Raw genomic sequence first — 27,254 nt, 5'->3', positions numbered from 1 at the left:
CGCTCAAACGAGAAACGTACGTACGTTGTTCCTTCTCTGCTATAGCTCCAAGCCTTTTCCCTTAAACAAATATCCAAGGTTGCCGTCGAACTCAGCCCTGCGTCGCCGTCGAACCCAAGAGTTGCTCAGCCCTGCGTCGCTGTCTTGGTTCCGTTGGTTGCTCATCTCCCCGTCGCGTCGTGGTTCAGCCCTGCGTCGCTGTCTTGGTTCCGTGGTTCCGTGGTTCAGCCCTGCGTCGCTGTCTTGGTTCCGTGGTTCAGCATCTCCCCGTCGCGTCGTGGTTCCGGTGGTTGCTCGGCGTCGTGGTTCCGGTGGTTTCGGTATGGTGTGTTCAATTTTTATTTTCGTTTTTTATTTTCGTTTTCAGATTAGGGTTCAATTTTAGTTTTTGATTTTCGTTTTGATTATTGTTTTTGATTTTCGTTTTTGATTTTCGTTTTGATTTTCGTTTTGATTTTCGTTTTTGATTTTCGTTTTGATTTTCGTTTTGATTTTCGTTTTTATTTTGATTTTTTTGGCTGTTTTTCAATTATTTCTTTAATTTGCAGTTAATTGTGAAGATGGGTAGATACGCATATGGTTGAAGAGAGGGGCGATGATCGTACTGCCAGCATAATCTATCATCGTGCTTGTTCGAATTTCAACAATTGCATAAGGTATTGATATATCTAATTATCTTCATAAAATTTCTCTTTTCCTCTTTTGAAAGTTGAAATCAATAGTACAGTAAGTGCATATCATTTTTACGATAAATAAAATTTGGATAAGTATAGTAAGTGTAATAATAAAACGTGTACATTAGTATTCTATGCTTAAGTATCCATTCCGTTTTACTTATTAGGACTGTTTTTGGACTTCTAATATCACTTCAGTGAAGCATTGATAAACTTAAATGATGTAACCAAAGATTTGCGGAACTTCTTAATGATTTTGTGACTTCTTAATATATGTGTTTATGTGTGGAACCTTTTGTTGTTGTTATTAGTAATGAGTCGTCGTTGGATGTATGGTGACCATACTACGGCAGAATACTTGAGTGGGGTCGCAGAGTTCATTAGATGTGCTTTAGCACACCAACGGAGTACAAAAGCCGAAAAAATCTATTGTCCCTGCCGTGATTGTAACAATATCAAGCGGTTAGGTGACATTGATGAAATTGAGGATCATTTATTTCGCCGTGGGTTTAAGCAAGATTACCATGTTTGGTTTTGGCATGGTGAAACAATACCTGATCGTCCAAGTTCTAGTGTCCATGAATTTGATGTTCAGAGTAATGAGAGTGATGATGATATTTATGAGAATAATGAGAGGGATGATGATGAGGAAGAAGATGATGAAATAAATGAGATGATGGATGGGCTGAAAGATCACTTGGACGAACGACCTCAGATGTTCGAACAAGTATCAAAGGCTGCTGAAACTCCATTGTATCCCGGTTGTACAAAATTCAGCAAGTTGGAATGTGTGTCAATACTTTACAACCTCAAATGTAAAGGTGGTTGGAGAGATGAACACTTTGACACCTTATTGGAGTGGGTAGGTGAATTTTTGCCGGAAGGGAATGATATCCCCACCTCTACCTATTATGCCAGGAAATTGATGTGTCCCTTAGGCTTAGAGGTCGACAAGATATATGCTTTCCCAAATGATTGTATGCTTTACAGAAAAGAGCATGAACATTTGGATGAGTGTCCAACATGCGGCGCATCTCGTTACAAACGCAAAGGGGCAAATTCAGCTAAGAGGGGCCCGCCTGCTAAGTCTTTGTGGTATCTTCCAATAATACCTAGGTTTGAGCGTATGTTTTCATTGAAGAAACAAGCAAAAAACTTAAGGTGGCATGCGGAAGTGAGGAAGAAAGATGGACTCCTTCGACATCCTGCAGATTCTGTTCAATGGAGAAATATTGATAAGAAATATCCTGAATTTGGTAAGGAGGTTAGAAATCTAAGGCTTGCTTTATGTGCAGATGGTGTGAATCCATATGGAACTCTAAGCAGTCAACATAGCACATGGCCGGTTCTTCTAGCAATTTATAATCTTCCTCCATGGCTGTGTATGAAGCGGAAGCATATTATGTTATCACTCCTCATCTCGGGGCCTAAGCAACCTGGAAATGACATAGATGTGTACCTGGCTCCACTCATAGATGATTTGAAATTATTGTGGAATGAAGGTGTTTCAATGTTCGATGCACACACCAATTCAAGCTTTACATTGCGAGCTATGGTTTTTTGTACCATAAATGATTTTCCGGCATATGGAAACTTGTCTGGATACAAAACCAAAGGAGAACAAGCATGCCCTATATGTGAAGAGGACATGAAGCCCACATGGTTGCATAATTTCAAGAAAAATGTTTACCCAGATTTCAGGAAGCACCTCAGTCGATATCACCCTTATCGTAAGAAGAAGAAAGAATTCAATGGGTTCACCGAGGAAAGAGTAGCTCGTACGCCTTTGACAGGATCACAGGTTTATGAACGAATAAAAAATGTTGAAACCAAATACGGCAAGTGCTACAAGTCCAAGTCTAAAAAGGGTGTTTTGTGGAAGAAAGTATCTCCATTATGGGATCTTCCCTACTGGAGAGATTTGTCGGTTAGGCATTGTCTCGATGTAATGCACATTGAGAAAAATGTGTGCGATGCTATCATTGGGACTTTGCTAAACATGCCTGGAAAGACTAAGGACAATGAGAATGTGCGGAAAGATATGAAAAAGAGGAATATTCGACCAGATTTGTGGCCTGTTGAAAAATCTGGTGCGGGTGGTACTAAGACTTATCTGCCTCCAGCGTGTTACACAATGTCAAGAAAGGAGAAGAAGCAGTTTTGTGAGTGCTTACATGGAATTAAGGTTCCCTCGGGATATTCGTCGAATGTAAAGCGCCTAGTATCTCTCTCGGACCTTAGGTTGGTTGGTATGAAGTCTCATGATTGCCATGTAATGATTAATGTGTTTTTGCCAATTGCACTTCGTGGGATATTGCCGAAACACGTGAGACATGTTATAACAAAACTTTGTGTGTTTTTCAATTCTATATGTGCTAAAGTGATTGATCCGGAGAAATTAGATTCTTTGCACAATGATATTGTTGAAACTTTGTGTCGATTTGAAATGTACTTTCCACCATCTTTCTTTGATATTATGGTGCACTTAATTGTCCATTTAGTTCGAGAAATCAAGTTATGTGGTCCGGTGTTCTTAAGATGGATGTATCCTTTTGAGAGATTTTTTGGGCATTTAAAGGACAAAACAAAGAATCGGGCAAGGCCGGAGGGTAGTATCATTCGGGGAGTCCTTGAGGAAGAGATATCTCAATATGTAGCTGAATTCTTAACAAGGCTTGAGCAAATAGGTCTTCCAAAATCTCGTCATGCGCAGGGAGGCTTGAAGGGCATGGGGTAATTGGTAAAAATGTGATCTCGCCTCCATCTGAAAGGAAGAATAAGGCACATCTTTGTGTGTTGCAGCATCTTACCGAGGTCAATCCTTACATAGATAAGCATTTGCTAGAATTGCAACAAAAGAATCCTAAGTTGAAGGAAAGAGCGTTGATGCAAGAACATAATCGCACATTTGTTGATTGGTTTAAGAAGGAAGTAGCCGAGGAAATGAAAAAAAATCTAGATGTTTCTGAAATGGTCCAGTGGTTAGCTCGAGGTCCTCGACTATGTGTTCTGTCTTATGAAGGGTATGATATCAATGGGTTCACATTCTACACTAGAAGACAAGATGAAAAGAGTGTGGTGCAGAATAGTGGAGTGAAGCATGTTGCAGCATCTAGGGTCTGTGCAAGCGCCAAGGATAGAAGACCGGTTGATGCGACACAATCATATTATGGTGTTATCGAAGAAATATGGGAGCTTGATTACAACAAATTTACGATCCCTGTATTCCGGTGCAAGTGGGCCAACAACCATAATGGGGTGAAACAAGATGAAATTTTTCCTGGTTTAACATTGGTTAACTTTGATCGATTAAGTGATAGTGACGAGCCATTCATTCTAGCATCACAAGCTAAGCAAATTTTCTATGTGGTAGACAATGTTGATCCTATATGGCGTGCAGTTGCCCAAGGCAAGAGAAATATTCTGGGTATTGATGATGTTGTGGATGAAGATGAGTATGACAAGTACGATGAAACACCCCTGTTACCAACGGCTGTTCAACCGTTACCGGAGGAGGAAGATGCAAATAATACTAATCATATGCGTACAGATCATAGGGAAGGAATTTGGGTTATAAACCGTAAATGAATAAGATGAGTTGGCTTCTGGGAATAGGTAATTCTAGCTAACTGAATATCAGATTAAATGTATCTTTTCTAGCATTTAGGAAGGTGTAGTTTGTACTTCCACATCTTTAATTCTTATTTTATACTTCCATTGTGTTCATGATTATACTTTTCTAGCTTTCCTTAATTCTTACTGTACTTCCACATCTTACTTTTGTTCCTGACCAAAGTTTTCTAACTTTCTGTGCAGATGACTTGAGATCCCCGAGTCAGAAATTTTCAGAAGCTTTCGGTGATTTGTGTCTTTTCAGAAGTTCTCAGAATCGGAAAATAAAGCACGTATTTACTTTTGGTGAATTGTGCGTTTTCTCCTAGTGTTGCGCTAATTAACATGTCTCCTAATCTTGAGCTAGAATGACCTAAATCAAAACGAGCGGGCTTAAATTAAACCTTAGTTGAATAAATTGACCTAAATTGACCTTAGTTGACTAAATTAGCATAAATATGAACTATAACTACCAAACAAGTCTCAAATGGCATAAATTGATTGGATTGAGTCTAGGTAAGTTAAAACTAATCATATTAATCATTTAAAAGGATTAAAATGAGTGTTTAGGTTCTTTAGTTCAAAGTTGTGAGCGGAAATGTCATTTTAGCTCTATATATGACATATAACGAACCAACGAGCCATAAATGTGCATGAATAGGTTCGAATGAGTTTTAGAAACTTAAAACTATGCATATTAGTCATGTAATAAGAATAAAATGAGTCATTAGGTTCTTTAGTTCAAAGTTGGGAGCGAAAATGTCATTTTAGCTCTATATATGACCTATAAAGACCCAACGAGCCATAAATGTGCATAAATAGGTTGGAATGAGTTTTAGAAACTTAAAACTATGCATATTAGTCATGTAATAGGATTAAAATGAGTGTTTAGGTTCTTTAGTTCAAAGTTGGGAGCGAAAATGTCATTTTAGCTCTATATATGACCTATAACGACCCAACGAGCCTTAAATGTGCATAAATAGGTTGGAATGAGTTTTAGAAACTTAAAACTATGCATATTAGTCATGTAATAGGATTAAAATGAGTGTTTAGGTTCTTTAGTTCAAAGTTGGGAGCGGAAATGTCATTTTAGCTCTATATATGACCTATAACGACCCAACGAGCCTTAAATGTGCATAAATAGGTTGGAATGAGTTTTAGAAACTTAAAACTATGCATATTAGTCATGTAATAGGATTAAAATGAGTGTTTAGGTTTGTTAGTTCAAAGTTGGGAGCGAAAATGTCTTATTTTAGCATAAATATGAACCATAACGACCAAACAAGTCTCAAATGGCATAAATTGATTGGATTGAGTCTAGGAAAGTTAAAACTAATCATATTAATCATTTAAAAGGATTAAAATGAGTGTTTAGGTTTGTTAGTTCAAAGTTGGGAGCGAAAGTGTCATATTAGCCTAAAAATGAGTTCTTAGGTTCTTTAGTTCATAGTTGGGAGCAAAAATGCCTCATTTTATCATAAATATGAACCACAACGACCAAACAAGTCTCTAATGTGAATAAATAGATCGGATCGAGTCTTGGAAAGTTAAAATTAATCATATTAATCATTTAAAAGGTTAAAATGAGTCCTTATGTTCGTTAGTTCATAGCTGGGAGCGAAAATGCCTCATTTTAGCATAAGTGGTGTTTTCTAGACTTATCTCATATGAGTATATGATTTCATGATATAAGAGAAGTGAGATTGTCAGATTTCCTCATTAAGTTTCTTAATCATTGTTGCTTGAGTTTAAGTGAAACTCAATTACATAATTTCATTTTACGATCTAACTTACATACTACTCCGTACTATACTAGATTAATAGAACTTGTTTATAGAATGAGTTAGCTGCCCTGCATTCTCATATTGCCTCAACAAACACACCAAGAATGACAAAGAACATTGCAGATCAGATCAGCACAGATCAGTGCAGATCAGATGAGGGTAGCACTAATCTGTGCTGATCTGTTCTGCACTGATCTGTGCTGATCTGTTCTGCAGATATGATCAGTGCAGAACAGATCAGCACAGATCAGTGTTGATCTGATCTGCACTGATTTGTGCAGATCAGATCAGTGCTGATCTGATCTGCACTGATTTGTGCAGATCAGATCAGTGCAGAACAGATCAGCACAGATAAGTGCTGATCTGATCAGCACTGATCTATGCTGATCTGATCTGCACAGATCAGTGCATTCCACATCTATAATTCTTATTTACTTTTGGTGAGTTGTGCGTTTTCTCCTAGTGTTGCGCTAATTAACATGTCTCCTAATCTTGAGCTAGAATGACCTAAATCAAAACGAGCGGGCTTAAATTGACCTTAGTTGAATAAATTGACCTAAATTGACCTTAGTTGACTAAATTAGCATAAATATGAACCATAACGACCAAACAAGTCTCAAATGGCATAAATTGATTGGATTGAGTCTAGGTAAGTTAAAACTAATCATACTAATCATTTAAAAGGATTAAAATGAGTCCTTAGGTTCTTTAGTTCAAAGTTGGGAGCGAAAATGTCATTTTAGCTCTATATATGACCTATAACGACCCAACGAGCCATAAATGTGCATAAATAGATTCGAATGAGTTTTAGAAACTTAAAACTATGCATATTAGTCATGTAATAGGATTAAAATGAGTGTTTAGGTTCTTTAGTTCAAAGTTGGGAGCGAAAATGTCATTTTAGCTCTATATATGACCTATAACGACCCAACGAGCCATAAATGTGCATAAATAGGTTGGAATGAGTTTTAGAAACTTAAAACTATGCATATTAGTCGTGTAATAAGAATCAAATGAGTCCTTAGGTTCTTTAGTTCAAAGTTGGGAGCGAAAATGTCATTTTAGCTCTATATATGACCTATAACGACCCAACGAGCCATAAATGTGCATAAATAGGTTGGAATGAGTTTTAGAAACTTAAAACTATGCATATTAGTCATGTAATAGGATTAAAATGAGTGTTTAGGTTCTTTAGTTCAAAGTTGGGAGCGAAAATCTCATTTTAGCTCTATATATGACCTATAACGACCCAACGAGCCATAAATGTGCATAAATAGGTTCGAATGAGTTTTAGAAACTTAAAACTATGCATATTAGTCGTGTAATAAGAATCAAATGAGTCCTTAGGTTCTTTAGTTCAAAGTTGGGAGCGAAAATGTCATTTTAGCTCTATATATGACCTATAACGACCCAACGAGCCATAAATGTGCATAAATAGGTTCGAATGAGTTTTAGAAACTTAAAACTATGCATATTAGTCGTGTAATAAGAATCAAATGAGTCCTTAGGTTCTTTAGTTCAAAGTTGGGAGCGAAAATGTCATTTTAGCTCTATATATGACCTATAACGACCCAACGAGCCATAAATGTGCATAAATAGATTCGAATGAGTTTTAGAAACCTAAAACTATGCATATTAGTCATGTAATAGGATTAAAATGAGTGTTTAGGTTCTTTAGTTCAAAGTTGGGAGCGAAAATGTCATTTTAGCTCTATATATGACCTATAACGACCCAACGAGCCATAAATGTGCATAAATAGGTTCGAATGATTTTTAGAAACTTAAAACTATGCATATTAGTCGTGTAATAAGAATCAAATGAGTCCTTAGGTTCTTTAGTTCAAAGTTGGGAGCGAAAATGTCATTTTAGCTCTATATATGACCTATAACGACCCAACGAGCCATAAATGTGCATAAATAGGTTCGAATGAGTTTTAGAAACTTAAAACTATGCATATTAGTCGTGTAATAGGATTAAAATGAGTCCTTAGGTTCTTTAGTTCAAAGTTGGGAGCGGAAATGTCATATTAGCCTAAAAATGAGTTCTTAGGTCATATTAGCCTCATTTTAGCATAAATGGTGTTTTCTAGACTTATCTCATATGAGTATATGATTTCATGATATAAGAGAAGTGAGATTGTCAGATTTCCTCATTAAGTTTCTTAATCATTGTTGCTTGAGTTTAAGTGAAACTCAATCAAGTAATTTCATTTTACGATCTAACTTACATACTACTCCGTACTATAATAGATTAATAGAACTTGTTTATAGAATGAGTTAGCTGCCCTGCATTCTCATATTGCCTCAACAAACACACCAAGAATGACACAGAACATTGCAGATCAGGTCAGCACAGATCAGTGCAGATCAGATCAGCACTGATCTGTGCTAATCTGTTCTGCACTGATCTGTGCTGATCTGTTCTGCACTGATCTATGCTGATCTGGTCAGCACTGATCTGTGCTGATCTGATCTGCACTGATCAGTGCAGATCAGATCAGCACAGATCAGTGCAGATCTGATCTGCACAGTGCAGATCAGATCAGCACAGATCAGTGCTGATCAGATCAGTGCAGAACAGATCAATGCAGATATCACAGATCAGATCAGCACTGATCAGTGCAGATCTGATCAGCACTGATCTGTGCTGATCTGATCTGTGATATCTGCACTGATCTGATATCCTTCTGTATGCTAGAGCACTGATTTGCTGCTGCGCGCACATTTTGTAACCACTCTTCTGTATGTTTTACTTGATGCAGGAACAACATAGGTACGATGAATGAAAACCAAATTGTTGTTAGGCATGAATCAGAAGGTGGCAAGACTCCCACAACGGGTGACGAATCACAAGATGTTAGTACGATTACAAAGACCATTAAAGGCCGTGGTCCGTCAAAAGGTGTTAAAGTCGCTAAGCCTATGTTCCTTGAGTATAATGTATATAATGTCCCCGATGGACAATGGTCTCATGAATACGGGAAGCAAGTTGGGAGTTGTGCTACTAGAATTAATATTAACGTCCCATTATATCCAAAGGTAGATGAGCAAATCAAGAAGGGGTTTTGGGAGGAGACTAAGGTAAGCATTGGATATTAACTTGATTTGTATATTTTAGGGATTATTTAATTTGATTTAAATACTATTTTTATAATCTAACTTTTTTTAATTATTAACAGCTTATGTTCCACATTACTGATGATTCTAATCATTCGAGGGAGAAATATTTTCATTCTTGTGTGGCGAAACGATTTAGTTGTTTCAAGAGCAAGTTGGTGCGCCGATGGATAACTATGAAGGAAAAGAAGCCAAAAAATCAAACAAACAAGATGCCTTGGGATGTCTACAACCATATCACAGAGGATGATTGGAAGACTTTTGTTAAACATTATTTCCTGCCAGAGTCATTGGTAATGATAATATTTCTTTAACTTGTCCTTAAAGAGTTTTTCATGTAGCAAACTGACATTGGTTCTAGGACAAAAAGTTATCAGAAAAAACATTTATTTCCATCTTTTTATGTTGTCTTTGACAGCTTCGTAGTGAAAAGGCGAGGAAAAGTGCATCATGCAACAAGAACCCACATCGCACCGGCCAAAAGGGTTATAATAGAAAGCGACTAGATTGGATAAAGGATGGACGACTTCCACCAGATGCAGCTTTACCTATCTCGAGTAGCTCCTCGGTGAACTCATCAGTGACCTCAAATGTTAATAGAGTTAGAAAATACAGATCAAAGGAGTGGATTTTGGCCCATCAAGTACAAAATAAAGAGGGAAAGTGGGAAATTGACCCGAACGATACAGAAGTTGTTGAAATCGCAACAAAAGCTGTAAGTAGCGATAATTAATTAATATTTACTTGCTTTGATTAGAGAATATAAAGTAATTTTACTTTCCTAATTGGCAGTTAGAGTACATCGCAGAAGAGGAAAAAGGAAATCTTTCTTTCGAACAGGGTGAGGATGCCCTCACTAAAGCTATAGGGAAAAAAGATCATCGTGGGCGTGTCAAGGGAACAGGTGGCATGGTTGGTATCAAAAAGGCTTTCGGTCCGTGTATTCGACATAGTAGAAGTGACCATGGTGAAGCTTCATCAGAAAATTACGAATCAATCAGAGCTTCTGTGAAAAAGGAGTTTGAAGGTGAATTAGAGAAAAGGGTAGAGAAAAGGGTGGCAGAGGCCCTCCAAAAGCAACTAAGCACCTTGTTAAAAACAGGACAACTAAACTCCATTTCTACCCCGATACCTGATGACCTCCACTTAAATGATTCTGCCAGAGTTGACCTTGATGTTAGTGCTACAAGAACCACTCGTCACATCTTAGTGCCGCAACCATGCGAGCTAAAGGTACGACGTAGTCACTCTTTTTTAACATAGTTGCTTGATCCTTTTATGTTTTTAGTTGACATTTACTTAATAATCTGTATCACTTACAAAGTTGCATTGAAACCTTTGTTTATGAAGGAAAGGACTCCATGTCGTCTTGCCCTTGAGGATAAAGTTTCAGGCAACAACATTGTCGTGGCGGATGGTATGGTACAACCCTCAGATGGTGCATTGCCCCAACATTTTACATCGATGAAGCCTGGTCACTATAAAGTCCAAGTTGATTTTGTTTACGACGGACATGTTGATGATATTCTTCCGGTACCTACGGGAGATGGTTTCACTAACTTGGGCGATGCTCTGGGTAGTTTTGTGCAATGGCCCATACACTTAGTGATTTTCGAAGACGGCGAGGTATATATGTTTTATTGTTTAGAATGTATATGTTCACGCAAGCACATTCGACATCTTACCTACTCTTGTTTTTGTTGAATTTTAAAGGATTGTACTTAACCTCCTAAAAAGAAGTCCAAGTCTAATGTTTCTAAAGAGAGGGATGGTAGCTCCAAGAAAAAGACAACGGTGTCACTAGTGGAAAAAATACCTGTTGAGGGGGGCATTTTGGGTTTATTGAGGCGAACAAGGCCCGCTGCGACAGACGTAGCTTCAACAGCTCAGTGATCTGTTGAGGCGGGCTTTGTTCGCCTCAACAGGTGATCTGTTGTGGGGGGCTTTCAAAAGCCCGCCTCAACAACCTCTACAAAAACGCGAAAAATAAGGACCTGTTGAGGGGGCATTTAAGAAGCCCGCCTCAACAGCCTCCTCTGTTGAGGCTCACTTCTTAAATGCCCCCCTCAACAGGTCCTTATTTTTGCGCCATAAATTCATATGTTGTTGAGGCGTACATTAAAAGCCCCCTTCAACAACATTAATTTTCTTTTTCCCAAATTCTTTTAAAATATAAAATAGGTGGCAATAACCAAATCTATATATATACACCATTGAGTATTGAAACCTGTACACCAATCAACACCAGAATAGCAAAGGTATGAATCTGCTTATTTTTTATTAATAAATCATTAAATTAACTTCATTTATATTAACCCAATAGAGAAAAGCGTATAGTACGTACGTTTACAATTTTTAAACACCTAGCTAGCTAGTCTAACAAATTAAAACTAATATTAACAAATAAAGACAAAAGGCTAGAGAGCTAGTCTAACAAATTTCTCTAATCTGGCCACTTAGCTCCCTTTAGATCATGCATTACAAACCTTAATTAAGGCCGTGTTGACTTTCTTCCAATCGACTCGATCCCTGCAAGATGGAAGGAAAATATATGAGTACCAAAGTTTACACTAACGATATTATCTTTACATTCCATTGGATCATAAAAAGATATAGTTGCAGACTATAGAGATAATTAAATTGTTCAAAACCATGCAGCTAAACTGTACTTCTAATTGCTCTGTGAGCATTAAAGTGTCCACGAAAGCTGATGCCTGTCAAACCATGATTAGTTGGTTAATTTGAATATGTCGTGGTTTGTAAATCTAGGGCCCCCAAGTGAAGCCCTTCCTTAACGTAGACGGCAAACAAATAATACTGCTAGCTTCCTGATACTATTACGTTTAAAGGTCTCATTCATTCGAGGTTCGTACATTCAGAAAACTTAAAGTGACTAACAGATAATCTATCAACCAAAATTTGATGATGATATATATGAAACCCGAAGTTTCTCATACTTCCTTGGACTGACTGTGCTGTGAAATCGCTGTCAGTATTAGATAAAAAATCTGAACACAATTAGTTATTCAGAAACATACATGATCAGTAGATCAATGATTTTGGCGGAAACTGTCTTCATACCTAATCCAAATTATTGGAAGAGTATGAGAATACTAATCTTTATATAAATGTATATTTGATTACAAAGTGAGAGTGTACTGACAGCTAATCAGAATACTAATTTGTATTAAACAACTAATCAGAGTGTACTGTTAGGAGAATGTTGTTTTCAGAGATAAGTTCCAACATTAGTTTCTAGTCTAATAAACTACTCTAGATGGATTCTGCACTTAGCTAGCTGAATACAGTAATCCTGCAGACCAATGTCCAATAGTTCGACATCGGATACGTGTACGTGTTCTACTGTTAAGCATGGAAAATGACAGCAATTTCAATGAGATTTATGACCTAAGAGTGCATGTTATAGCATCAGCTGAAAGATTATGTGAATTCATGGAAAATAGGAAAGCGAGGAAGAGAATAGAGTTAATTACATGAAATAGTGGAAGAAAAGAACATATATAAAATATTACCGTTATTGTGCCCCCCACATAACATTTTCATCTATTTTCCTATTTTCCAGGTGGTAAAAAACAATTTTTTTAAAAAAATTAGGTGGTAAAATACAAGTTTTAGTTTTTTAGGTGGTAAAAAAAAATTTATCCAAGACAATAACGAGCTAAGTAAATAGATTCCCCACTGTAACAACAATATGTTCTAGCTAGTTCTAATCAGGAAGCTAAAGTGTCCTTACCTTGATGTCTGGATGAGTTAAAATATACACTCCAAGAGATGGATCTAGAGTGAAACCATTAACACCGCTTCCAGTACTCAAAACAAGCTGTAAAAACAACAAAAACTGCCATGTTTTAACCACCTCAATTTAAACAAAGAAATAAATGAGAAAAAGAAAGAAAACAGGAGGAGGCTGCCATATAATTTGATTTCTACAATTTTGCAAATTCAAACAGATAAAACAATTCAACACAATGACGGACCAAGCAAGTACGAAGGAAACAGTTAGCACACAAAATGATAATATTTTTTTTCCTTGCTTTGCTGCTATAGTTTACCAATCTGCTATACTTAGCACCAGAATACGTGGGCATCACCGGCAGTATATCTTGAGATCAGCTGAGGCAACATAACCTCACTCACAATAGACAACATTAATGTCCTAAATCACAGGTTTCGATTAGAAAGAACTAGCTGTTTACTGCAAAGGAAACTTCAACAAACACACAGAATAATTTCCTTCAATAAATGTAAGAGCAAACCCATTTTCTGCACTATAGTTCTCAAGCAGCAGAAAACACTAGCGCTCTGAAATACACAAGTCCAACATGAATACACTTAATCACATCATACAAATAACGATCTGCTTTCTGCAATACGTCCAAAGTTTTAACAAAACCTAGAAAACGGATCGAAGAAGAAACTACTTCGATTTTATCAGATCGAAACAACAGCAACACATCATCATATACCATCCCAAAGAAACCCCTTGACGTCTTTCCACATCATACACCATTCAGACTTCAATACCAGCATTATTAAGGCAGAACCTTGATAAATAATGCTATTCAGGAATATAAATAAGGCAAAATGAAAGAGCACGTTTATACATCACTGCTCAATCTGAACTTATCGAAAAATGGGTTATAGTAGTGTTAAGTTAAACTGAACTTATTGGAATTCAACTGAGAAAAAGTGAAATTCTAAAGAAAAATAAATAAAAATAAAACATGGGATAACATTATTATTGGTGACATTAAGATTTCATTAAATTGTTACATTTAGTTCCTGTGAATATATATTAGTAGGAGTAGTACTGTAGTAATATATAGGTCTCTAGTCTCTAGTAGTATATTAGTAGGAATAGTACTGTAGTAATATTTAGATTTCATTAAATTGTTCATTTGGCCAGAGACACGACTCTGATTTGTAAACAATAGCAAAAGGCTAGACCTTGCAGTATCTCGTCCTCACTCCTCAGCCTATCAAGTCTAAATCAGAAACCTTAAATCAACAAAATAAGGCTAGTGTAAACATATAATTCCATCTAGAAGAAGCATGTTAATTAGAAGATTAAAGAATATCCTTAACCAAACACAAGAATGCAAACATAGAGGCAATTTTGAAGATCTTCACAACCATCGGTGATACCCTCCCCGCCTGAACCAAATAGAAAAAGGACTCAACGACCAGACAACCCATAATAGTATAATACTCAATGTGAGCACGACAAATAGAACAACCTAGTAATGGCTATGAAAGCTGCAACATACATGAATCTCTAAAAAGCAGTAATGGCTATGAAAAGGACTAACTTGAAATTCGGGATTGAAGCCTATACCAATCAACAACAACTTCTGGTCAAATCTGTTCAAAAGAGTAACTTATCATATGTGCCAACTAGAACTTGATGCATTGGAGCAACTATAAGTTCAAACGTGAAAGCAACAAAATATGTATTGCTAGAAACAATAGGCTAGTAAAACACTCAACAGACCACCAAATATATAAGGAACAAACTCGCAATTTGTAACAAAAAGTTAAAACGGACAAAAATAAAAAAAACAAGATAAAACCATGGATTCAAATTTCAAAATGGGCAAGTCGACAAGAAATTCCAAGTTAATATCCAATATTGATCAATGTCACACACACGAACAACAAAAGTCTAATCTCACACAAGTTGACAACTCCACAACCAGGATTACAAAAAACAATCAGATAATCTACATAACGTACCTCAGAGCCATGCTCCATATGGAACGTCTCTTGTACTCCACCAGACACTATGATACAACTGTAACCTGAAGCCAGACGAGATTTAAAATTCTTTCTAGTTGCTGGAGATAGACCCAACCATGTCCATAATTTCTTCTTTTTTTTCATTATTTTAAATTGCCAACAGGTTGTTGAATTTGTAAGAGGAATATGGACATAAAGGATAAAAGAAAGGTTGTCCATAGACCAGTCAATTGAGTTTACCAGGTGTGGTTCTAGTTGGGTCACGGTTTTTAACGGGTCAGGGAAAATAACACACATCACTAACCCATAGTTTCAATTTCAAGTCAACCCACCTATTGAAAGGAGCTCAGAGGCCCATTTCTAATGTCAAACCCTATACAGTCTTCCTACAGCATTTGCTGATTTCATGTTATGATTTTTTACAAATTTTCTAGTATATGTTGCAGTTCTCTTTTTGTTGTTTTATGCAAAAGACTAACACTCTAACAGTGTATAAGACTATTGTCCATGTCTTAGTGGTCCTAGAGAATGACCTAGGGATCAAATAATCAATACACTTTCATGCCTAAATTCGAACAAAAATGATTGAGCACAGGAAGAGAGAGAAGGGAATGAGATGAGAGAGGAAAGGTAGATGGTCTGATGGTTGGCAGCAGAGGAGGCGATCGCATGCAAGGTTGGCGGCGCCAGGCATAGGTAAGGGTGGCGGCAACAGGCACGGCGCCATGCACAGGTAAGGGTGGCGGCAACAAGCACAGCGGTGGGAGGCTGCAGTTGTGGGCCTGGTGGTAATGTGGGAAATAGCATGACAATGCCAAAGTTGGGGTTTCAGAGATGTTATGTGTAGATAAAACCCAACTGTGGCATAAACCAGTATAGGTAGCATGATAATACCAGTATAGCTTTCACATGACAATGCTATCTACGCTGGTTTATGTTTATCTACACATAAACATCTCTGAAGGGAAAACAAAGTTCACAGAGAGCAGTTGGTTAAACCTTATATGACAACTCCAAATGAGGTTCAGTGTTGCACTTAAACAAACATTCAAAATTATACATCATTGAAGACTACTTGTTCCTCCCCCCCCAACTCCAAATCCAGCAATACAGCATACCTAATATCCCGAATGGACCATAACAACCATCTTAAAGTGTACATAAGTGGTTAAGGAACAAAATCAATGAAAAGTCAAAACCTTCTCTTTTCTGTATGAAATCTAATATACTCTAGACTGGTAGGATTACAAAACTTTCCTGGCAGCATCAGTTCTAGTCAATGATCACCTTATTCTGAACATATACAAGCACATAAGTTCATAACCACTAAGAATGACTTTGTTTGTCAACGCGGGTCACGCAAGTGAAATTCATATCCGATAATGATCAATCTCACGCAAACGAACAACAAAACCGCTAACTCGCTGACACAAACTATCAAATACTCATCAGACAGATTAACATCAAAACAACAATCCTAAACCCAAAATAATGGACAAACAAAGTTTGAAATAGAAGATTGAAACAAGTAGAGTAGTTTGAGGAGTGTTACCCAAAGGGAGACGATAGTATCAAGAACCCAACCGAGTTGGCCAATGAAAGTAAGATAAGTCAATCCCACAACTACCATCATCTCATCATACAAAAAAAGCAGTAATAAAAGAAGACCCCATCCACCCAATCCCCATCCCCGGCCAGAACAAAAACAAAAAAGAATCAATTATAAACTAACAATTGAACTAGAAAACCACAAATATCAAACCCTAATTTGTAAATTCATCCAATATTGGAACATTAGCCTAAACTTTCTGCATAATCAACTCATTATGCTCAACTAATTGAAGGGAAACTGAATTTTAAGACCAAGCAAAACAAGAATCAATTAAAAGCTCACCTTGACAGATTGCGTCACTGTGTGAAACAGAGTCAACCGAGATAGGGAAGACGACGGTCGGGGGCGACTACTATGGAAGAGGAGGCGAGGAAGGTGGTGGTGGTGGTGGAGGCGCGCGGTGAGGAGCGGTGCGAACTCGCCTGCAGATTGCACTAGAAGCGTACTTGCTTTGTTTGAATATAGAGATTTGAAGGGATTGTTTTATCGGTTTGGCGATGAGAAGCTATGTTTTTATTGTTTTAAATTTCGTGAATATTGGTTGAAGCGAACAAAACAAAGCCCGCCCCTTTAGACTAGTATCTATTGAGGCGGGCAATATAAAGCCCCCTCCAACAAGTTCTATTGAAGCGAACTCTAAAAAAGCCCGCCCCAACCTGTTAGTAAATTTTTTGACCCGTGTTGACTAAGTGGTTGTTGAGGCCCACTTATATATGCCCCCCTCAACAAGGGGGCTACAACAGGGGTTTTTTCCACTAGTGTGTTAGCGGCCCAAAAGAAGACAACAGACTTACCATCCAAGGTAAACCCTCTAAAACTCATTCGAACCTAAAATGACATTTCCGCTCCCAACTTTGAACTAAAGAACCTAAGGACTCATTTGATTCTTATTACACGACTAATATGCATAGTTTTAAGTTTCTAAAACTCATTCGAACCTATTTATGCACATTTAAGGCTCGTTGGATCGTTATAGGTCATATATTGAGCTAAAATGACATTTTCGCTCCCAACTTTGAACTAAAGAACCTAAACACTCATTTTAATCCTATTACATGACTAATATGCATAGTTTTAAGTTTCTAAAACTCATTCCAACCTATTTATGCACATTTATGGCTCGTTGGGTCGTTATAGGTCATATATAGAGCTAAAATGACATTTTCGCTCCCAACTTTGAACTAAAGAACCTAATGACTCATTTTATTCTTATTACATGACTAATATGCATAGTTTTAAGTTTCTAAAACTCATTCGAACCTATTCATGCACATTTAAGGCTCGTTGGGTCGTTATATGTCATATATAGAGCTAAAATGACATTTTCGCTCCCAAATTTGAACTAAAGAACCTAAGGACTCATTTGATTCTTATTACACGACTAATATGCATAGTTATAAGTTTCTAAAACTCATTCGAACCTATTTATGCACATTTAAGGCTCGTTGGGTCGTTATAGGTCATATATTGAGCTAAAATGACATTTTCGCTCCCAAATTTGAACTAAAGAACCTAAGGACTCATTTGATTCTTATTACACGACTAATATGCATAGTTTTAAGTTTCTAAAACTCATTCGAACCTAATTATGCACATTTAAGGCTCGTTGGGTCGTTATAGGTCATATATTGAGCTAAAATGACATTTTCACTCCCAAATTTGAACTAAAGAACCTAAGGACTCATTTGATTCTTATTACATGACTAATATGCATAGTTTTAAGTTTCTAAAACTCATTCGAACCTATTTATGCACATTTAAAGCTCGTTGGGTCGTTATAGGTCATATATTGAGCTAAAATGACATTTTCGCTCCCAAATTTGAACTAAAGAACCTAAGGACTCATTTGATTCTTCTTAGATGACTAATATGCATAGTTTTAAGTTTCTAAAACTCATTCGAACCTATTTATGCACATTTAAGGCTCGTTGGGTCGTTATAGGTCATATATAGAGCTAAAATGACATTTCCGCTCCCAACTTTGAACTAAAGAACCTAAGGACTCATTTGATTCTTATTACATGACTAATATGCATAGTTTTAAGTTTCTAAATCTCATTCGAACCTATTTATGCACATTTAAGGTTCGTTGGGTTGTTATAGGTCATATATAGAGCTAAAATGACATTTTCGCTCCCAACTTTGAACTAAAGAACCTAAGGACTCATTTGATTCTTATTATATGACTAATATGCATAGTTTTAAGTTTCTAAATCTCATTCGAACCTATTTATGCACATTTAAGGTTCGTTGGGTTGTTATAGGTCATATATAGAGCTAAAATGACATTTTCGCTCCCAACTTTGAACTAAAGAACCTAAGGACTCATTTGATTCTTATTACATGACTAATGTTAATTGACTATTGTTATAGGAATTTTCGCATCCAAAGAAGTCGAATTCTAAGCCTAAGTCCAACTTAGAGGTCGTGGGTAGTTGTGATCGTAAAACACAAGAATCAACCACCAAAAGCAAGAAAGCGGGACTTGTACACGATGCAATTCAAGGTCTTGGCCCGTCATGCAAATACTTGCAGTTTATCATGACTTCGGCGCCTGATGATATATATGATAATACTACCATCCCATTGGCGGCCTCAGTTTGGCACTCGGATTTTGATCAAGAAACATACATAACTGCGTCTGATATAGGAGAGTTCCTTCGCGGGGCGTGCTTAAACATTTCAGCGATCCAAGTCTACATATTGTAATTAAATGTTTTATTGTTGTTAATATAACTATTATTTCTTTGAAGTTTTTCTCTTTATCGATCTTAATAGTGTAATCTTGTTTATTTTGTAGGTGTTTATTGCACGATCATGTCAAATCATTTGAAATGTCTCGGATTTCGTTCATTTGTCCCGAGATTATGTCAAGCACTAGAATCAAGGCCGACCCTGGAGCGCCAACAATGTATTTGAAAAACATTTTCCAAGCTGAAATTGAAAAGGAGAAGATGGGTAATCCTAACCTAACTAATTGGTTTTTAATCCCATATAATCAAGAGTAAGTGTGTTATATTATATAAGTTTCATATAAAATATTAATTATTATTGTTATTAAATATTTAATATATCATTTATAAATTATACAGAAATCATTGGAATTTATACGTGATGGACCTACGTAGAGGTTATGTATATATTTTCGATTCTGCTAGAGATCCACGTCGAACAGATTATGCATGGGGAATCTTGAGTTTGTAAGTTCTTTTGCTTACAAATTACATTAGTCTTTAAGAAACCTAAGCCAAAATCATATTCATGAGTACCCATGTTTCGTTAATTTTCTAGGGCATACCAAGTGTACAAGTGCAATGGTGGGCATTGTCCGAATAAAACGAGTTTTAAGTCGTGTAAACCCATTCATATAGAGGTATAACATATTTCTTAATTAGCTTTTTTCTTTGTTTTTATTAATTATTGGCCTTGCAAGATAAAGTATTATGTTTCTTAATCAGTGTGCTCAACAAATCGGCGGAACTGAGTGTGGCTATTACGTTATGAAGTTCATGTTAGAGATAGTCACGTTACAACATGACTATGAAGGCCGGCTAGATGAGGTAATTAAGTAACTAATTGATTCGTATTCTAGACTATTAATACATTGTCATTAGTTGCTTGAATGTTAAAATGTGACATTTCATTTGCATTTAATCGATCTAATGCTCCATCAATTTTTTGTTTTTGTAAGGTCTATACTCCGAGGACTGCGCCTTATGCTAGTGAGGAAATTGATGTGGTTCGTGAGCAATGGGCGAAGTTTTTTACCACCAAGTATTTATTATTGACCTGAGGGCGCTTGATCGTGTTGGTTTAGATGTTATAGAACAATCTTTTATGTTAAAATGTATGCGTACGTTGAAATTGGAACGTAAATATATTTAAATGTATCGGTATGTGCACTTTTGGTTTTGGGATATATACAAAACTCCAGTTGTTGTTTTTATATTTGTTATACAGGTTGCGTTATTCTATTATTGTTTTGACAGGTTTCTATATTTGGTGCAAGGCACTCTAGGTATCCCTAAACAAAATTAGAATTTTCCCGCCAAAAGTGCTTTTTTGCAGCGTACATATATGTTGTACGCTGCAACAAGGGAAAAAAATTTCGCAAAAATTCAGACTTGTTGCAGCGTACAAATAAATGTACGCTGCAAAAAATTGAGTAATTCAGACTTGTTGCAGCGTACAAATAAATGTACGCTGCAAAAAGTTGAGTCTTTTGCAGCGTACATATATATGTACGCTGCAACAAGTCCAAAATTTTGCCAATTTTTTGGCACTTGTTGCAGCGTACATCTAAAAGCCCGCTGCAACAAATCACTTTTTGCAGCGAACTTGTACGCTGCAACAAGTTCAGACTTGTTGCAGGCCTCCCAGTTGCAGCATACGATGTACGCTGCAACAGGGGTCTAAAAGCCCGCTGCAATAAGGGTTTTTTCTACTAGTGGACCAATTAAGTTTTATGTACTCCCACTAACTTCTTATATATCTATAAGAATCATGTACATTTTATGAAACTAAAATACTTATTAGCTTCACTAAAATACATTTCTAATTCCCAATTGCTTGCTTAAATCTGTACTTAGATTTTATAAACTAGCTTTTCTTTTCAAGCATTTATTTGGATCCACAAATCCTATGACATACCATGTACATAGTTTCTTCCAACATTTGACTGAGGAAGATGTTTTGTCATCCAATTGCCATATGTACCAATATGCAATCATTGCTTGAATTATAGACTTAAGCATTACGATTTTGCATGAGGTTTCAACACAATCCACATCGTGAATTTGCTTGTAACCTTTAGCAACTAATCTAGCTTTGTGTGTGAACACAATTTCATGTTTGATGGTTTTTATCCTTAAAACAAACTTTGCAACCAATAGGTGTGAAACTATTCTTGCAAATCAACAAAATTTCAATTTTGTCATCAAAACATTGAGTATGTTTTATGGTCTCTAACCATTTAAAACATTTGAGTCTATATATGGCCTCTAACCATTTTAGGGAATCTGGGTTTCGTCATAGCTTTCTTACAAGTCACAAACTCATTAACTACATGATAATAGTTTGACTGCAAGTTGTAGGTTTCTTCACTATCTAATAGAAGAATTTCATAGTTTCATTGACCAGAACTCTATGTTTCTTTACTATCTAATAGAAGAATCTCATAGTTCCAGTGACTTGAACTCTATGCCTACTTGGGTATAGAACATCAAACAATAGAATATCAACAGGCACTTTGAGAGTCCTTTGAATATTCTATTCTCTTTGAAGCACTTGTAAAGTCTTCTAAGAGATGTCTATTCTTTAAAGCCACTTCTAAAGTCCTTTAAGAATAAGTTCGGTTTTTCTGAAGCATTTCGAAAAGCCTCCGGATTGTCCGTTTATGTTTGTTGTTCGCCTCGAAGACTTTCGAGGTCTATTTTCTCCCACTGGTCATTTTGGAAACGAATCTCCAAAAGGACATTATTTCGAGCAAACAAACATTATGTTCTCAAAAATTCGTGGTAGAAACAATACCCTTGTGTCTCATTTGAATAAATCACAATGAAACATATATCTAGACTTGGGCCTTAGTTTGTTGAATAACAAACACTAAGCTCCCACTGAGTTTAGCAACTCTTTAGATATAATTGAAAAGATATCCTGAAATTACTTTTCAATAGCTTTGACGAATTTGGTTTAGTTTGGTGGTAGTTGAGCATTTTGTTTTATAAATTATAGGAAAAGTCTTTATGATTCATCATTGATCGAATCAAGTACTAATTGACTTCGATTATTTCAACTAAGATATGCCATATCTTATGGACCTAGATTGTGAAATTACAACACACAATCATTGATGATCATATTTGGTCTCAAGTAATCATCAACATGATCTAACCTAGATCTTTATGATTTCTTGCCAAGAGGATTTTATACTTCTGAATCTTTGAACTAGCCAAACAGATTCAACTTATATCACTTTTGAGTAAATAAACCTATATTCACTCAAATGTGAAATAATAAAGTCATAAAATCTTTCTTTAGCTTTGAACTCTATTGTCTAGGCGTTCTAACAATAGTTCATATCTTTTGTTACTTTCAACAAGTAAGACTAGCTTGTCTTGAATGATCTAGAAATCAATCAACTTTCAAAAGTCCATCAAATTAGAGCTTTTGAATGTTAACTTGTTGATATGGTCTAAGCAACAATGCCAAAGATTAGTGGAACTCAAATCAAGGGGTTGATTTGAACCTAGTAAAGTTCTTTAAAGAGTTCTTTGTTTTAATCAAGCATATTGACTCAACCTTTAATTGACCATTTCATTCAAATAAACAAACAAACATTTGTTTTTGTTTTTCTTGAATGTGATTCTTTCTGTGTTTGAAGCAGAAATTTAGGTATGCTGATTATGGAACAAAATAGCCATTAAGTTCCAGCCTTTGAAAGGACTTAAAACAAACTAGATGACCCTACAACTAATGTACCATTGCCATGCTTCATTTCCCACTTGTAGGTCATTAGTGTATCCTAGCTTCCATCGTTTGAGTTATTACCGAAGTAAGAACCTCAAGCGGTATATGATACCAAGGAAGTTTGATTGCTAGGTCACTGTTCTTTAAACATTTACTTTTAGGTAGAAACGGAATTGTAAATTCCTTTCATTTGTTCCTTGTTTTCCTATTTCTTGTACCCTTTCTTATAGTTTTAAGAATTGAATTCTCTAGTGTTGACTTTTATACTTTGTTAGACATGTCCAATGTCACTCCAACAAAGTTCTTACCATTTATGTTGAATATTCTGTTTCAACTAGATGATCTTACCAGAAGCTTCTAAAGTTCTCTAAGCATTGATCTATTCGAATGTCTAGGGTCTAGACTCATTCGAGAATTAAATGGAAAAAGATATTAGGTTGTTAACCATTGGTAAAGCTGAGCGTTTAAGCTCAATGCTTTATGATCCAAAACTACAGTGTATTTTGAATTCACAAGCACCAATTGGTTTGCCATTCGATTTTGATACTCGAAAACAACCATAAAAGTCGCTAAAAGAAACGTACATTTTAAATTGCTCATTTTCTCTCATTTCCGTGAATCGTTCTTGGATTCACTACCAATCGAGGAAATTTACTGTTACCTTTCTAAAAGGATTTACTGCAGTGCAAGATATTTAATTATAAACAATAATTAAAACATACATTGAAGCATGCAAAGTCTAAACATTTATCATGAGTAATAACTTGAAAATTAAAGCAATCATGCAATTTCAACAAGTTATTAGCATTTTATTCGAATTTATTGTTCCGGCAGGTGTGAATAAAATGATTCCAAGATCCTAAAATCATTGAAGAACTAAGCACAGTTTGTCGACTTAATCCTAAAACATCTTAGGTAAGCAAAAGCCTTTTGCTAATAGTCTAGAAACTATTCTTGGTTGATAGGTACGTCTAAGAACTTATTAGGTAAACCTATCGATTTTGCCACGACATAAAAGGACTCCTTACTTATATCGTTGAGTTTCACCAAAACTAACATGTACTCACAATTATTTGTGTACCTTGCCCCTTTAGGACCAATAAGTAACACCTCGCTGAGCGAAAACTATTACTAGATTGATGTAAAGGATATCCAAGCAAGTGTATATTTTGGCATGACACCTTATAGCTCAATTTTTAAGTTTGGAACTTAAGGCTCTTACTATGTTGGTTAGATTTTAAGTGAACTAAAATCCTTAATCATGCAACATAATCAAGCCACAATCTCATGCATAATTAAGACATATTTAAAGCAATAAATAACTTAAAGCATGCATAAGATAAATGTGATCTAGTATGGCCCGACTTCATCTTGAAGCTTTAACTTCAAAGTTCGTCTTGAAAATCTCCGTGGGAGGCACCATTTTCTTCAAATAGGATAAGCTATAATTAAAACTAATTACAACTATTTGATGGTACGCAGACCATATTTGAATTGAAAAACAACTTTGGTACTTTAGACCAATTACATTCAAATTAATGGTACGCAGACCATATTTTCTATCCTATTTGGGCCATACTAGTCACTTCATAACCTGCAAAACAGTACATATACAATATATACCATTCACCCATTCATTAACATGAATGGCCCACATAGCTGGTTAGTAAAACACATTATGCATCACATAAACATTTGCATCAATTAATCAAGGGCACCAATAATCTACAAATTATTCAGTCCTTATCAATTCTAATCAAGTTGTTTTAACCTTAAGGATTTGTAGACCTAATCAAGAGTTTATGACTAAAAGGGCTCCCACTTAAACCAATAAATTCATATGCTTTACTAATTTTAAACATAAAAATGTATTTCTAGTCTAACCGGAAACATAAAAATTTAATTAAAATTTAAAGCTCATATAAATTTATAATTGAATCCATAAAGTTTAATTTAATTTCAGTCGTATTCAAATTAATTCATGATTTTAATTTTAGTAAAATAATTAGAATAAATAAAATTTATTATAATTACAATATTCAAAATTAAAATCCAAGAAAATAATTTAAATTATTAATTTTAAAATTAATTAAAATTACGTAAACTGAAAATTTCAAATTAAAATTTCAAAACGATCTAATCGCAACGCAACAACCTTACGCATCGCACGCCCATGGGCCACACGCACACAGCCATCGCTGGCCATGTGCGCGCAGCCCATGCGCTGCCTCGCATCGCTGCTGCTTACCATCGCAAGGCATCACGTATGGTGCTCGCTGCGCGCGCCAGCGCTCGACGCACGAGCATGCTGCCGCAGCCCATCGCTGGGCGCAGCGCTCGTCGCACGTCGCAACACGCACCCGCACGCCATCGCTGGGCGCAACGCTCGTCGCACGCACAATAGCGCTCGCACGCCATCGCTTGCTGCGCGCGCTCTCCAGCACTCGATCCATGCAAGCCATCGCTCGCTGCGCGCGCTCGCCAGCGCTCGATCCATGCGAGCCATCGCTCGCTGCGCGCCTGCCTTTCCCGCACGCGAGCTTGCGCTCATCGCACGAGGCAGCAGTATGCGAGCTGGCGCTCGCTGCGCGCGACGCATCGACGCTGGGCGTAGCACTCGTGGCACGCGAGCTTGCGCTCGCTGCGCGCGAGGCTCCGCACGCTTGCGCGAGGCAGTGCGCGCTGTGGCGCAGCTCGCTTGCTGCCCACACGCGACTGCTCGGCCTTGCTCTCGCCCATTCGCCCATTGCACACAGCCCACGACACAAGGCAGGGCTGCTGCCTTGTGCTCGTGCACCATGGCCTTGCTCATTGCTTTTGTACCGCATGGGCGACGAGCTCCCTTGCTCGTCGTCACATGCCCGCACTATACAACACCCCTTAAGGGTAACACGTAGCGTCCATTGCTTTCGGCGTGCAAGTTATATGAGCGAATCGCATAAAAATTTAAAATTTATATTCAAAATTAATGACAAATTAATAAATAATATTAATTTCATAATTTCAGGGCGAAAAATCGAAAATTTATTATTCAATTGATTTCCGATTAACATGGATTCAAGTCTCGGTCATAAAAATTTAAAATTTAACATAAATTTACAATTTTTATGGTGGTTTTTAATCATAGGTATCTAATTAAATTATAACTAATTATGAAAATCAAATTAATTCTAAATTATTCCAATTTTCAACAAATTAATCATAATTACAAATTAGATTGCATAATTAACAAGGCTAGGCATTCAAACTTGTTAAACATATACAGTAGGTCAATCAAAAATTCAAGATTTATCAACAAGAATCGCAAATATTTAATTTAACATCTTAAATTTACGAAATTTTGCATTCGAAAAACTAAAACCTCCGAAAAGTCATAGTTAGGCTTCGAATTTGAGAATTCTGGGTTCGGCCGAAAAACACTATTTTTGTCAAAATTTTAGAATGCCTTTTACATGCGGAATTGACACAAAAATCACTCGATTTGGATGAGTAACGAAGAAACTGCCGAAAAACTGCGTACGTATAATTAAATAAACGCAATTTGCAATTAATTAACAATTACGAAAATTAATCACCCCTTTTAATTCTTGCAAATTTGTAATATTTAACCATGTTCATGCAATTTAGATTATGAAAATAATAAGAGGCTCTGATACCACTGTTGGGTTATGATACATATGACAATTCATAAATCATGCGGAAAAACCATAAAGCCAGGAAAACATATTATTTACACATAATCATTTAGCATAGTTTAGATGCATACTCTTTGTTGCGTGCCTTCCCTAGCTGCGCCCGAACCAAACAAGAACAAGTCTTTAGGACTCCAAGTGTCGTCCCTCCGTAGATAGTCCACAGCACGTCCGGATCCGCCTTAAGATTGACCAACTAGAATCGCCCTTAAGGTACTACTTATTTTCGGCTAAATGGGCAAGAGTTATGGCTGATTTTTCTGCTTAAAAATCCTAGATTTGAATACTTGAAAACACGTGTATAAATAATGACCCTAGGCCCTTATTTATAGAGGTATGGAAAAAGAATTGTAATCCTACTAGGATGTGGATTTGTTAATTAGAACTTTATTAGGACTCTAAATAACAAAGCAATTCTAATAAGATTAGGATTTTAATCTTCGCACGAATCCTAATAGAATCAGGATTTCCCGCACACGCATCGTACAAGCCGTGCACCCGCGCAGGCCTTGCGGCCCACGACAAGCGCACAGCCCAT

At 36.5% G+C, this 27,254-nt stretch overlaps 1 protein-coding gene and 1 long non-coding RNA gene across 2 annotated transcripts; one reads left to right on the top strand and one right to left on the bottom strand.

The window, feature by feature from the left end:
• Positions 1-291: 291 nt before the first annotated feature.
• On the top strand, positions 292-10,912 carry LOC110798914 (uncharacterized). Its single transcript, XM_056829910.1, has 8 exons — positions 292-656; positions 4,491-4,592; positions 8,833-9,151; positions 9,250-9,480; positions 9,606-9,902; positions 9,980-10,420; positions 10,538-10,720; positions 10,901-10,912. The coding sequence occupies exons 3-8, from the start codon at positions 8,849-8,851 to the stop codon at positions 10,910-10,912; spliced, it is 1,467 nt and encodes a 488-aa protein (XP_056685888.1). The 5' UTR covers positions 292-656; positions 4,491-4,592; positions 8,833-8,848.
• Positions 10,913-11,457: 545 nt separating this feature from the next.
• Positions 11,458-17,311, bottom strand: LOC130461247 (uncharacterized). Its single transcript, XR_008921659.1, has 4 exons — positions 16,839-17,311; positions 14,942-15,006; positions 12,942-13,028; positions 11,458-11,716 (listed from the first exon to the last, which is right to left on the bottom strand). It is a non-coding gene; the product is annotated as an uncharacterized lncRNA (long non-coding RNA).
• Between the last annotated feature and the right edge of the window lie 9,943 nt (positions 17,312-27,254).

The sequence above is a fragment of the Spinacia oleracea genome, chromosome 5 (assembly GCF_020520425.1).
Source record: "Spinacia oleracea cultivar Varoflay chromosome 5, BTI_SOV_V1, whole genome shotgun sequence".
Lineage (NCBI taxonomy): Eukaryota > Viridiplantae > Streptophyta > Magnoliopsida > Caryophyllales > Amaranthaceae > Spinacia > Spinacia oleracea.
Note: the sequence above shows the minus strand (reverse complement) of the source record. Positions and strands in the feature narration are given on the sequence as shown.